Below are 14,507 nucleotides of genomic sequence, written 5' to 3'. Positions count from 1 at the left end.
GAGCACAGGGAGAACAGGGGAATGTGGGGGAAAGTTGGGGAGAGAGGGCTGGTGTGGAGAGTGGATGAACAGGCCACAAGCAGAAACCCCAAGGTAAACCCAAGGACTGTGAATATGAAGTGAAATGAAACAGACGAGAAATGTCAACTTTGAGAAGCCGGGCCTCTGGGCTCAGAGGGGGAAAGCCTGGCTTGTGAACTCATCCATGAAAGGAAGATCTGGTTAGAACCAGGAGGGCCATGAGAGCTGGTCACGGAGCACACCTGGGCTGTCTGTGGGCTCCATCCCCACCCCCCACCTCCACCCCCTGTATGGGTTGAGGCCGTGGCCGGCCCAGGCTTACCAAGGAAGGAGGACGTCACCTGGCGCTTTACTTGGCCATGGGCTGCTCACGAGTCACACACGATCACCCCTACACCATCACATCTCAATTATCCCACTTCATTTATTACCAAAATATCACAGAATTCCAATCATTGGTAACATACAGTGTTTGACACAGACCTGATACCTGCAGAATGAACTGAGTGTCGGACAGTTGAGTTGTTTGGAATCATCAGTAACACCCGAACCATCACTCCATACTTCAAAAATACGATTTTGAGAGCTTTGGAAACTGAATTAAAATGTCTACACAGCTATGAACAATTGTTTAATAAAACTTTTTCATGTTTCCATTACATGTAAATATATCAATTTGGCATCTCTATAAAAACTCTGAAAATGGTGCAAAAGTTTCATTCTCTTTGAGAAAGCCATTGACAAAAAATATTCACACTTCACTAAAATTTTGAAAAATGGTCTTCTTTCAAAGCTTCTTTATTAATCTGAAATCTTCTGGATTATCAAAATCTAGGTTTGCTTTTTCCTCCTAAAACACTAAAGAACATTTATTCACAAGGATTTAAAGGAAAAAAAAGAAAAAGGCAATGGGGAGATGGAAAACTGATAAGGGCTCCCCCCACCCTCTTCTTCTGAAAATAATTTTAAAAAGCTGGTTACATAGGCATCCTCAAAAGAACACAATGGGATTCATTTTATTGTTGACTTTTGGACAGCAGTGTCAGACTTTATTGAAAACAAACCCATGTAAAAACAAAGTTAAAATGAAAAATGGTACCTGAAAAATAAATTATTTCATATAAAACAAATCAATAACTTAAAACACACTAGTATACAAAATGTCTAGCCATCTACTGTACAACATGGGAATCAGTTGAGAAGCCCCCCTCCCCCAAAAGCAAGCCACTGTAAACGGAACATCACGTGGGAAAGGAGGTGGCCCCAACCAACGGACAGGCCATCTCTTCTGGGGGAAGGAACACACAGTCCTCCCAAGTCTCCACCAACCTAACTTAGGTACTTGCAGTTGCTGACTTACAAGTTTTTTTCTTTTGTTTTGTTTTTAATGACCAAGAAAAAACTGAACTATATCGCAGAAAAGTTGTGGGAAAATGTACTATAATCATCAGAGGGCAGGGGAAAATCCCTGTTGGGATCGAGATTCAGGTTCAACTGCTCTCATAAGAATGTGTCAATAACTAATGCCACTCAACAGAAAGCACTTGTGACTTCAGGGCTGCCTTGGGAAGAGTGGGGACAGATCCCTGGGAGTAGGATGAATGCTGGGGGTCTCTCCTAAAGAGCCGCCTCAGGTCCCACATAGGTGAGGCAGGTCCTGGGAAGATGGGAAGGATGGAGGTGGAGGGACGGAGTAAAAGCCCTTGCCGACTTAATTCTCACTCTCTTCCATCTAATGCAGGGAAGCCGGCTGCACAAAGCTTGCAGAAATAAAATCAGGCTGAATCTAATAAGAATCAGAATATCCAAGAGATGTCAACTCTGATTTTCAAAGTCATGGGGTAGGTCATGTCTTTAACACCTTATAGACGAGTGGCTCTCGTCTTCAGGCAATTCAGGGCAGGTAACCAACTGCCACTAACCTTCTTGGGGTTCATCTGCTTGTGAGACCCAGCAGGGACCCCGACTGCCAGCTCCGCGGCATAGGCCTTGGCTCCCTACAGCAGCATGGTTCAGTCCCTGGATACACAGGGTTTCCTGAACTAATGCCAAGTGCAGACTCTCAAAGGTTAAGGCAGCTGCCCTTGGCAAGGGGGAGGCTCACCTGCCAGGAGGAGGCAGAACCCACTTGGCACAGTCCATATCGGGGCCCCAAGGAAGCCCAGCTTTCAGAAAGTCACATGAGATGGTGGCTGTGGAGAGGGAATAAGTACCCCAGGAGGGAATCAGTCACAGTACTTCAACTAGAGGCACAGCCAGCACAGAAAGCCACTGCTTGGCACGTTACAATGGAAAGACAGACCAGGCAGAGCCACGCGGGGAGACACAAATAATCCAACCAGAATCAGGTTCACAAAATTGGAGCTGTTGAGGGTATAAGAACTACCATGGGAATTTACTAGGTCAAAAGAGAATTCAATCAAAGCCTCTTTGGTATTTATTAAACTAAATTTTTGATAAACTAACATTATTTTTTCATCAAAATTCCCAAATTTCTCCCACAGAAGAGCACTCACTTTTGCTCCATGTAAATATGATGAATCTTTGTAAAGATTTTAATAAATGGTTTGTTTTGTGTTGGAACTTGTTCTTTTATGGCAGGGGGACTGGGGATGGAACTTGGGGCCTCACATATGCCAGGAGAGAGCTCTACCACTGAGCTACAGCCCAGCTCCTGGGTTGTGACTTTTTATTAAAAAGAGGGATTTTCCCTTTGAAAATGGGCCTAGATAAGACTCAAAGAATTCTCAGAGCCCAGGGCCAGCATCTAGTACCTCGGTGGGAGTGAAAGTTGCTTTTCAGAAGTGCCTTTTCAAAAGCTGACTCCTTCCACACACTGGCACGTTAAAACTCCCAGAGAAATGCCTTGGGTTTTTTTTTGTTTTTTAAATCTAGAAGACTGTTCAAACAGTGAAGAAATGAGGATTTCACCCTACTGAGAAATTCCAGGTGATTCCCAAAGGCTCATGTGCTCCATGGTTCCCTCTCACGTGTCCCAGCATCAGAATGTTTGCTATGGTCCAAGCAGGAGGGCGAGGGCGGGAAGGAAAGCCGTTGAGGCGCTAGCTGCTAGCTCACCACGCTCTTCACGGTTTAAGCTTAAGACAGAATTCTCTCCAGGGGTGGGACACTAGTTAAGGTTGGCAGGAATGTGCAGGGAGTGAGGGGCCTGCAGGCGAGGTTCTGGGATCAGGAATCCCACCTTCCCTCACGGGATGTTGGCCTGAGGAACCTGAAAGGCCCATTTTTCCAGGAAAACATTCTGGTCCCATGGGGAGGAGTGCTCTGGGGCAGCAGAGCAGGGACCCTCTTTGTGTGGAATCTGGGCAAATGGGCCTTGGTTCTGGGTTCCAGGAGGAGGCCCAAGGGCTGGCTTGGAGCAAGGAGGGAAGTATCTGGGGAGGAGAGGGGGTCATGCACTGCATTGGCCCACTTTTATGAGACAAGGCCTGGTGCAGAGCAACCTCTTAGATTTGCGAGGACAATGCACACAGCCCCTCTGTGAGGGATCAAGGAAAGAGGGTGGGGGACAGGCAGCTCAAACGGTCCAAGGGCTTCTGGAAATGCTGACTGCTCTGGAGATGGCTATGCCTGTCGCTCAGCTTTCTACTTAAATAAATAAGAAAATAAATAAGTAGCTAGCTAGCTAAATAAATAAATAGATAAATAATGCTGTCATTCCATGACATTGAAGAACTAAAAAACAGCCTGTCATTACATGCTTCAGACTCATGTCAAGGTTAAAAGTTGCTGATACTGGGTTATCCTGGTTTTGATTCCCTCCACACATTAGTTACTTATATAAAATCAGATCACATTCCTGAGGAGCTTCGGGGATGGGGCCCTGTTTACTCCAGGGGCCTTCCCTCAACCCTTCCTACTAGCTTCCAGATTAAGAACCACCAATCAGTGGGCTACTCGTTCCTGAGTCTTGGATCCAGAAATTCTTTTTCTTTGAGGCAAGTGTTTGTTTCTTAAGGTCTTATGACTCCTCCCTGAATGCTGGGCTGTCTGTGCCTTCCCTAGCCAAAAAGAAAGAAAAGGTAAAACAAAAAACAAAACAAAACTCGAGCAAAACAAAATCAAATTTAATGGTCTTAAATGCAAAAGTAAAAACAAACAAAAAACACAAAAAAGCAAAAGAAAATTAACAGAACAGAACAACCCAAAATGTCAAGGCAGTTATGAAGAGAATTTTGAGGGTTAATCTTTAAAACTACAAATCAAAGGTTTTTGTTAATAGATAACTGGCAAGAAGTAAGTACTTTTCTGCTGAGTGTCCATACGAAAGCAAAATTCCAAAACAAAATTTGACTAAGATAGAAAAAAAATCTAGCACTCACAAGGAGGGATGCGAGAAATACAATGCTCAAATGTTTATGTGTTATTAAAAAATAGAGCTATCTTATGTAGTCAAGCTATGTTAAATGCTCTTGGAAACTGGAGAAATCATTGTGAACAATAGTATCTGATGTGTGGGGCACTGTGCATGCAATGTGTGGACAGAAATTCGGGATGTCAGAGCAGCGACACATTTTCAGGCGTGCCTGGAGCTCAGGTCTGACTCTGGAATATACTGGAGTTTCCCTGAAACTCTTTGGTCCATTCCCATTGGTGCCTGGGCTTATGAAACACCTTTGTGTCCTTCTCTGGAGGGCCCAGCCTGGCCTGACATGTGGGACCCTCCCCTCCCTGGTGGTGGCCCACGTCGGACTGGCCCGCTGCCACTCCCAGGACCACTTGGCAGAGCCCAAGACTGAGTGAGCAGGAGGTGGCAGAGGGACCCGCTTGGGAAAGCCATTTCCTGTCAACCAAAGCATACATTGCTTAAAATGTTGAAGCGGTTGAGAAAACGCACACTCGGCATCTGTCTAACATCTTTAGATTAAAAACTAAAACTAAAAGATCATGTTTTTTAATCCAGTTTGTGGAGACATCAAATGAAACGAGTGTTAGACAGTCTTAGAAGTAAAGCATGCTTCAGTTTCACCACCATCCAGAGGGACTGGTTAGTCAACGCAGTCTACTTAGGTTTCTGTTTAATATATATTTTAAAGGAAATAACTTAAGAAACTTAAAATTGGTCTAACATTGTGGGATTTCAAACATTTGAACATGTCGGTTGCATCCCAGAGTATAAAAACCTTTTCACTTCTCATTTAGACTAAGACAAACACTTGGTGAAAATTGGCGCAAAATGAGTTGTACACTAACAAAAAAGTTTCAACTTCTTCACTCTTAATTATCTATTCCGTACAAAAAAAGCATGAGCGAGTTATTTGTGGGACTTGTTGGTTTTGAAGGAAACCTGTAAGATTTTGTCCCCCAGGCGGTAGCCATTCAGACTTGCTATGGCCATTGCAGCTTCTTCATAGTTTGTCATGGTCACAAAACCAAACCCTTTGCACTTGTTGGTGTTGAAATCGCGAATCACTTTCACATTGGTGACTGCACCAAAGGGGCCAAACATCTGCCAGAGGATCCCCTCATCAGCGTCTTGCCCAAGGTTGTAGATGAAGATGCACCAGCCTGAAGAAGCGTTTCCTGGGACATTGACACCAGAAAGCCCACTCATGTGATCTACACCCATAGGGGAGAACCTAGCAAACAGAGAGCACAACGTTCAGGTCAAGGTCAATGCAGGCCAGCACAGGAACGCAGGAGGGTGGGGGCGGCCAGGATGGGGACGGACAGTTCAGGCACTCTCGAGCACTGGGCCCCTTCCTGTTCTATGTAGCTGGGTTCCCCCAAGCTTGAGCTGCTCAAGGATGGGGTAGGTACTGTGTGTCAAAATGATTTTTCTTAAAAAAAAAAAAAAAAATCAAACCAAGATGAATTCAGTACAGCAGTGGAAGGGTGGGATCTCTATTCCGCAGGGCCTCAACTGCATAGCCCCGTCAGTGACATCTAGCGACAGGTGTGTATGTGTGTGGGGGCCTGTTTAGCTATTCCTGAATTTTAAATGATGGGCACCTCTTCCACATCCTCCTATGAAAGCGAAAGCCCCTGTAGATGCTTAACATTGCCCATCCCCCTGGGGGATGTCTTCATGTTACCTGCATATGTGTACACGTGAGGCTGGAGTTTTCATTTTCCATCTTTGTACACACCACTCATCATGACACTGCTCTCCCAGGGTCATGGCCCAGAGGTCTCTGGTTAGAGCACAACCCTGTGAGGGGCCACTTGTAGGACATAAGAACTTCCACACACAACTCCAGGCTGGCTCCACTCATCCCCCAAACCCAGGGCTGAACAACTGAAGGCTGTGAACTCAAGGGTCAAGTAGGTAACCCCAGAAACCACAGGTCACCTACTTGCCAATACATGGAACCCCTTCCACAGCAACACTTTTATTTACATAAACAACAATCTTGAAAACCATGGACGTTGCAGTAAGAATTAAGATAAATAATAAAACTGTCAGTGTAGCTGTGCTGCCCTCTCATCTAAAATTTGAAAAGTGACAAACTTAGGGCCAATACAGTACAGCAGCTGTGAAGCAGACAGTGCAACTGGAAAAGTCTAGCCTGCTCCAAAATAACATTGGGCTTCCAGCATGGGCCCCTGCAGCTCAAGCCTGCTCCCTGCAGGTCCCACTGGGGGATGGGCAGAATGCTTCAGGAGCTACTAGGTAACAGTCACTCTTCTGACATACACAAAAGAAAAGAGACTGGCCCCTGAGATGTAGCTCACAAGCCCAAGGGTTATTTTCAATATAGCGAAGAAAGAAAATAAGTTAAACAGCCCACACCAGGATGTCTGAATTGGATAAATGTCCCTCATGGCCCTCTGGTGGTCCTGAGGCTGTCTGCGACCACAGTGACACTACAGTGTGACTGACCCAAGGTCAGAAAAGGCACCCAGGTATCTGTGGGACACTAAGCCAAGCAGGTTTTCAATGAGAACTGGAAAGAGGTGCCAACTTTACAGTCCTGAGTCACTCATGTCCCCTGCATTTTCACACAATTATTATTGACAGCCCTCCCTATCCATGGGTTTTCCAACTGGGGTCCAACCAACATCCCAGTGAAGAAGACAGGTAGATGGAAACAATGGCATCTGTCCTGCACTTGTCCAGACCTTCCTACACATCATTCCCTAACCATACTGTACAACTATTTATGTAGCATTTACATCCTATCAGGTGTTCTAAGTCATCTAGAGATGATGTGAAGTACAGGAGGATGTACACAGGTTCTACACAAATACTCATTTTTAAAAAAATGTTTTTAGTTGAATATGGACATAATACCTTTAATTTATTTGTCTCTATTTTTATATGGTGCCAGGTATCAAACCCAGTGCCTTACACATGCTAGGCAAGCGCTCTACCACTGAGCCTCAACCCTGGCCCCGCAAGCACTTGTTTTACATAAGGAAATTGAGCATCTAAGATTTCCGCATCTGAGGGTTGCCCTGGAACCAACTCCCCACGAATACTGAGGGACCACTATACACTGAAAATAATCTGAGGTTCTACTTTACCATCTTTAATTCAAATGACTCTCATTATCTTTGTTGGCTGTCTTTCTCCTGCTGATGGGAACTGGTTTCTTTGACCCTAACAGGCATGAATGCCTTTCCGCCTCAATCTTGTCTCTAAGGGAACAGGAGGGGAACTGATCCTTACTTGATCTTGGGGCTTTTCTGGATGCTCCAGGACCTAACTCCAGTTCCCTGCTGTTCTGGGTTTCTCTTCCTCCCTTTCCTCAGTCGTCCTTCTGGTGGTGGTGCTCTTTCTCCTTCTCTCCTGACTCTCCCGTGCTCCTTCTTCCTGTCTCTAGCCATCATGACTCTCTGGCTATTCCATCACTTTCCTGCTAGACCAGTGACGCTGTCTCCTGGTTTCCTCTCTTTTCCAATTCTTCTAACTGTGACCCAAGTCCCCTTCTCCTCCTCCAGCCTCCTCTAGTCCTCCAGATGCTGCAGAACTCCTTCACACTACTGGCCACACATTCCACATTTTTAGGAGCACCGCTGTTTATGCTATTGGATTGCCAAAGTCAGATTTTAAAACCTAGCTTCTGCCCAGAGATGCTTCCCCAGTCCTGTCTGTGAACCAGGAGGCTGAGACAGACCAGTTTCAGATGGAGCCAGGCTGGGAATGCTGTAACTCCACTGTCAAAATGACACCTCACAAGGTGGCATGTGTGCAAATGAGCAGAGTCTACTCAACCTGACTGCCTGCCACAATAGTGAGAAATCTGTAAAATCACCAAGAAAAACTACCACTCCCAAGAGAAGCCCTGGGCCACTTCTTGACTTTCTGAGAATAAATAAATAATTAAAACAAAGTGGCAGCTTTAAATTGGGCTCTCTAATATGTCGGAAATTTTGTCTTAGGGCCACTGAGTGAACATCTGAAACCTGTTTTAAAACTCTGGATGGGGCTGGAGGTGTGGCTCAGTGGTATAGCCCAGTAAGCTCAAGGCCCTGGGTTCTATCCCCAGCACAGAAAAACAAAACAAGACCCCAAACTATCTCTGAACCAAGAACAGCTCTCATCTAAAAACACCTCCAGGGGCATTTTTTTTCTCACACAGACAGGGAAGGATCTTTTTAAGCTCATGGCTCCACTCACGTGTTACTAGAAACTGCACTGGAACACTAGCCACTTGTCCTCCCCAGGGCTGGTGCCATCCTTTCAATTCCAGCAAAAGACAACACCCCAAAGGAAGTATGGTCAGCCCTCTGTATTCACAGATGCAACCAACTGTAGACTGAAAATGTCAGATCAAGTAAGAATTGATCTGTACTGATCACATAGACTTTTCTCTTGTTCTAGGTTCCCTAAACAATATAGTACAGATAACAACTATTTAAATACCTTTATATCATATCAAGCATCACAAGTCATCTGAAGATGATTTAAAGTATATAGGAAGATGTACACCATTTATATAGTAAGCATCTTGGATTTTGGCATTTGCCCTAGAACCAATTCCTTATGGATACCACGGGGAGATTGTAAATGGCTTAATGGATTTTGTACAGATACTGCTTTTGGTGAGGGGCAGTGGTAGTGATTTAACCCAGAGGCTAGACTCTGGAACTAGACTCCAGCCTTTTCCTTTTGAGACAGAGTCTCACTAAGCTATCCAGGCTGGCTTTGAACTTGCGATCCTTCTGCCTCAGCCTTCTAAGCAGCTGGGATTATAGGTGTGTGCCACCATACCCAGTTATATAGTCACATTTTTGATGAAGATAGGGGCAGAGCTGGAAAATGATCCTGAGGTACAACTGTCTACTAAGATCAGCTAGCATTCCAGGATCGCCCAGCTTGTATGGTCACCCACCCAGCAGGGCTATGTGCAGCTTGAAAGAGTGTGGCTGGCCCAGAATAGAGAGCCAGAGCGTCAACCTCCAGACCCACCTGAACCTCTGCGCCTGGTGATGCACGGGGCCTCCGAACCGCCTCGCAGGCGAGTGGTACAGCTGCGAGAGGAGCGCCACGTTTTTGTTCTGGTTGGGATTGGCTGCAAACTTCACTGTGATGGGCTCGGAGGAACCTGGGGGTTTATGACCATTGAAACTGGTAATTGCCTCTTCTGCTTCCGACCGTTTGTCAAACCGGATAAAAGCAACCCCTCTGGACAAACCTTTTTAACAAACCAACAAAAATGGAGTTAGGGGGAAAAAAAACGCAAGGACTTTTAAAACTGAAAAGCAAAAGTCAAGTCAGTCTACTGTGGTTTAAACTGGATGTCTGGTTAATGAAATAAACAAAAATTAAACCTAAACAGAAAAGCAAATAAATGGATTAAAGAAAACAAACAATGACCAACAAAAGGTTTCAGACTACCAAATTGAAGTAAGGACTCCATAGTCTCAGTGCCAAAAGATATTTTGGTGACAGATATCCCAGACACCCGAACCTACTTTTTAAAAGAAAGCAACATCAGGAGAGAGATGACATCCACTGTCACTAATGAGCTGCCACCTGCTCACCAATGTGGGTTCACAGACATGTGAGGAAGGGTGGGTAGCCAGGTGTGGCAGCAGGGACCAGGTATGAGAACTCCTCCCTGGCTCTGGGTCTCTGTCCCATGGGTGTGCTGTGAGCAAGGAGCGGAGGGTATGTGTGGTTATGTTTCTTCCCAACTTGCCCTGAAGGCCCCATCAGTTGATTGGTGCCTGGTTCAGTCTGCACACCTTCTCCTTCACCCCAGGAAGGCATGGGGTGGAACCAACTCTCTCCCCAGCTCTTTCTTCCCTATCATCTTACCCCTTGCAAACTCCTCTTTGAGACTATGGGTTCTCCAATGACTCCCATCTGTCCTAAGAAATAGATGAGGCCACTTGTCCTCTTGCCAGAATACTGCTCATGCATGTACAACAGAGCAGAGCCCACCCACTCACTGGGTGGATCAGTCACTGCTGGAGCTCCCTCTGGTCCCATTCCTGAGTGGGAAGGGTGTACAGCTATCTGAAGGAAGGCCCCAGGCTAGAACCCAGTCCCTCAGCCAAAAAGCCTGAGACCTGAGGCCTGCTGAAAGTAGCATCTATCTGGTCAGCCTGGATGGGGTTTGAGATGCTGACCCAACTGGGTGAAGAGAGCTTAGGCATCCTTTACCCTACTGCCCATCCATACTCCACAGTCCTGGAAAGGAGAAAACAAGTATACCCCATCCCTTAAAGAATTTGAGGAATGGATTGAGGCTGGATACACTGAAAGGAGCAGCCAGCAGTCCATCGGCTCCTTCTGGGGAGAAGAATGATGAGGTCAAGGGGAAGACCATATTGTGGGAAGTGACGGCTAGAGGGCCTAAGTGATATCTCTGGATTGAAATCATGGGCATGGTCCAGTGGGAGGGGCTGCCCCCAACTTAGCTAAGCACCCTTATTCCTAAGACCAGCAAAGGTTAAGATGGGGTTTCTTCCTTTCAGCACACAGTGAATGACAATGACCAGAGCAGGACAGCCTGCTGAACAGGCATACCACCAACCCACCCCAAGTTTGCTCCCTACTTTTTGGCACCTGTCTTGTGGGACCCAGGAAGGCCTGATTGCCCTCACAATTGTGACACTGAGCGCCCCATGTAAGCACATTGACAGGGACTCACAGGCCAAGGACTCTTTTTTTTTTTTTTTTACAACTGTGAGATACCATAGACACCCCAAGCTAAGTCCTAGAGCCTACACCTCAACTCTCTAAATGGGACTCTCCCCTAATTCTGGGCCATCACTCCTCTGCAGTGTTGTCTTAAAGCTGTGCCCGGCTTGGCACCATAACTGTTTAAACCTGCACAAAAAATCCACCTACCCAGAGGTACTCACTGTCTTAGTAAGGTCAGACCTGGCAATATGCCCGCATGCCAGAAAACTTCTAGGTCCTGAGCTCATTTTCAAACTTCAGGTTAGAATGAATCCCTGAAAACAACACACTTGGCAGGCACTGTTTTTATTTACCCTTATGCAGCATGAATGACAGCTTATTCAGTCCTGGAAACCTAAACATAAATCTAACTTTAGGCAAATATGATTGAAAGCTGTAGCTGGCTAGTTCTTAAACAGAGCTGCCTTCAGGTATCTATCTATCTATCTATCTATCTATCTATCTATCTATTTATTTTTGGTACCGGGGATTGAACTCAGGGGCACTCAACCACTGAGCCACATCCCCAGCCCTACTTCGTATTTTAGAGACAGGGTCTCACTGAGTTGCTTTGCGCCTCGATGTTGCTAAGGCTGGCTTTGAACTCGCAATCCTCCTGCCTCAGCCTCCCGAGCCGCTGGGATTACAGGCATGCACCACCACACCCGGCTTGCCCTCAGGTTTTGTACAATGGCTTTCGAATGAAAACTGCCCAGATCAAACAAAGAAAACCTGAAAAAGAGAATAGTATTTCATATAGGAAGATAGAAATTCATTAAATTATTTGATGAAGGTATACTTTTTTTCCCCCCCAGCCCTGGGGGTTGAACCCAGAGTGCTTGACCACTGAGCTATACCCCCAGCCCTTTCTTTGAGACAGGGTGTGGCTAAACTGCCCATGCTGGCCTCAAATGACAATGGTCCTGCTGCAGCCTTCCAAGCAGCTGGGGGTTATAGGCATGTATCACTGCATACAGCAAGGGCAGATTTTGAAGATGGCTCTGCATTTTTATTTTTTCTTGACAGGGTCTAACTAAGTTGCCTTGAACATGAGATCCTCCTGCTTCAGCCTCCTGAGCCACTGGGACTACAGGTGTGGGTCACAGTGCCCAATTAGAATGTGAAGATGCTTACGAGAATGTCCCAGTTTCTTTCTTTGAAAGCATGTCATCTGAAGGTGAGCTCAAAACAAACCCACCTGCTACACCTCCTCTCCCTTCCCCCTTGGGCCTTACAAGGACCCAGCAAGAGCAGGCTCTGTCCCCAATGCAGATAGCACTGAGCAGCAGCCTCCTTGAGGTTCACAGCCCTAAGCAAAAGGCTATGAAGAGGGAGATTCCTGGGATACTTCGTTGCTTGGCAGAAGTGTGGGTGGAAGCATCAGTTCCCTTTGCAGAACTGGCTGAGACTGACAAAAAAAGCCCAAGGGAGAGAGCAAGGGACCTTGTGTGCCACCTTGAGGACCATGGCCAACTTTGGGGGGCAATACTAAGGTGCTATGGATACCCTGAGAGATACTTCCTTGCAGAGGAGGAAGAGGTACAGATGAGGAAGCTATCTGCAGTGACCATTTCCAGCATGCTGGGTACATGTGTGCTCAAGATGTTGAGGGGAGCTTCTGGGAAAGCCAGGTGGTTGGGATTCCCAGTGGTAAAGTATTTTACTTGAGAGAATCTGCTTCATTAAAAGAAGCAGTACCGAACCACGGCTAGACAACGACAAGCCACAACAGAGTATCCTGTGTGCTAACTGGTCATCCTACTTAGATGCTATGATGTGGGGTGGGGTGGGATGGGACTAACCCTGTGCACACTGGCCAGCTAACTAAATCATGTTAACTGACACTTGAATATTAAGTAAAGGGGACTTCAGGGACCTCCGGAAAGTCTTTTGTAACAAGGAAGGGATCCCACCAAGTAAACAGCTGTCCCCACTTACTCCAAGGCAAGGGCAGAATGAAGGGGTCATGTGAGGGACCTCAGATTACTCTAGCACAGAGTGTCTACGCCAGACTTCAGATTGTACCCAGAGCCCCCATGACATACCAGTGCCCTGCACCTGGGAGCCCCACTACAGAAAGTCCAAAGCAAGCCTCAGTTTTGACAGCCCCAGCCCAAGATTATAGCCCAGCAGCTCACCAGGCAGAACTGCCACCTCTGGACAGGAGAGGCGAACAGTCCCACAGCAAAAAGCTCAGAAGGATGTGGCTGAGTGTGTGAGCGTCCATCACGACTGTCACAGGCACATCTCAGAAGAGCAAGGGCCAGAGGGGCACTGCTGGTCTCTCAAAAGGGAGGTTGCCTCAGAGCTGGGATTTCTATATCCCACCCACCCACTGTGCCGGAACACCGCAGCCAAGGGTGGTGGGCACAGTTTGCAAGAAGAATGTAAAACCCAACCATGGATGACTCAGTAGGCTTTGCTGAGCCCTGTGAGCAGAGAATCTTCCTTTGAGGTCTGTCAGCAAATCCCTATTCCTGCTGGGAAGACAGTGGAGAAATTCTAAAGCAGAAGTGGCCTGAGCCCTTGTCCTACAGATGGGACCACACACAGGGCCTGGCAGAGAACATCCTGGTGCCTATCTTTAAAGCAGTGGGGCAGGCAGTCAGGCTGGAACAGCCATGGATAGGCATCTGTGTACAGGTTCTAAGCTTATCTGTGCCTGATGGCTTCACATACAGCTCAGAGGCCCAAGACCTGTGATGAGATGGCCTAGCAAGGACCACCAGGTGGCCAGGATTGCCAGTGAAGAACTCACTGCCCTTGCACTCTGCGCTTCATATGTACTCCTTGGAGTCGGGTAACCCAATCAGGGAGCCTGAGGAAGGGCATCTGAATCAGCCAACTATGTTACCTCCAGGTAATGAAAAATGGAGACTTGGGACCATAAGAAACAGCTGCACACCATTTACCTGCATTAGGACATGTAGTGGACAGCGGAGCAGCAGCCTTTCTACCCCGTTCACAGGCCCGACTTTGGGTGCCTAAGAAAAGGTGCCGGGAGTTCTTGGTGTTTATACCATAGAACACTGGCCTAATGCTGGAGGCTCCTTTTAATGCCATCTTATTAAAAGCCTCAAACCAAAGTGACTGTCTTGTCGTTTCAATTTTGCCCTTGTTAGGAGAATAACTAACGACATCTAAAAAACAAACAGTACTGTATCTTCCCTAGAAAATCTGGTCCCGACCTGGAGGAAAGCCCTTGTCATCTGTCCCAGACTGCCTGCCGTACCTGTGGTCTGATCCACAAGGACCCGGGAGTTGATGATTCGCCCGAACCGAGAGAACATGTCCTCCACATCCTTCTGGGTCATGGTCCTTGGGAGCCCGCTGATGTACAAGTTGGCATCTTTGATGACCTCTGAGCTTGGGCGAGCATATGACACCT

The 14,507-nt window shown here is 46.7% G+C and overlaps 1 protein-coding gene across 1 annotated transcript in view; it reads right to left on the bottom strand.

Moving 5' to 3' along the window:
• Window positions 1–503: 503 nt before the first annotated feature.
• The window catches only part of Elavl1 (ELAV like RNA binding protein 1), a 42,563-nt gene continuing 28,559 nt past the window's right edge, over window positions 504–14,507 (bottom strand). Inside the window, exons 4-6 of the mRNA XM_026411805.2 lie at window positions 14,352–14,505; window positions 9,398–9,623; window positions 504–5,621 (exon numbers count right to left, since the gene is read on the bottom strand). Coding sequence (XP_026267590.1) covers window positions 5,297–5,621; window positions 9,398–9,623; window positions 14,352–14,505 — 705 coding nt within the window. The 3' untranslated portion in view covers window positions 504–5,296. The remainder of the gene's footprint in view (window positions 5,622–9,397; window positions 9,624–14,351; window positions 14,506–14,507) is intronic.

This window comes from Urocitellus parryii, chromosome 3, assembly GCF_045843805.1.
Source record: "Urocitellus parryii isolate mUroPar1 chromosome 3, mUroPar1.hap1, whole genome shotgun sequence".
NCBI lineage: Eukaryota > Metazoa > Chordata > Mammalia > Rodentia > Sciuridae > Urocitellus > Urocitellus parryii.
This window is presented reverse-complemented; position numbering and strand designations above follow the sequence as displayed.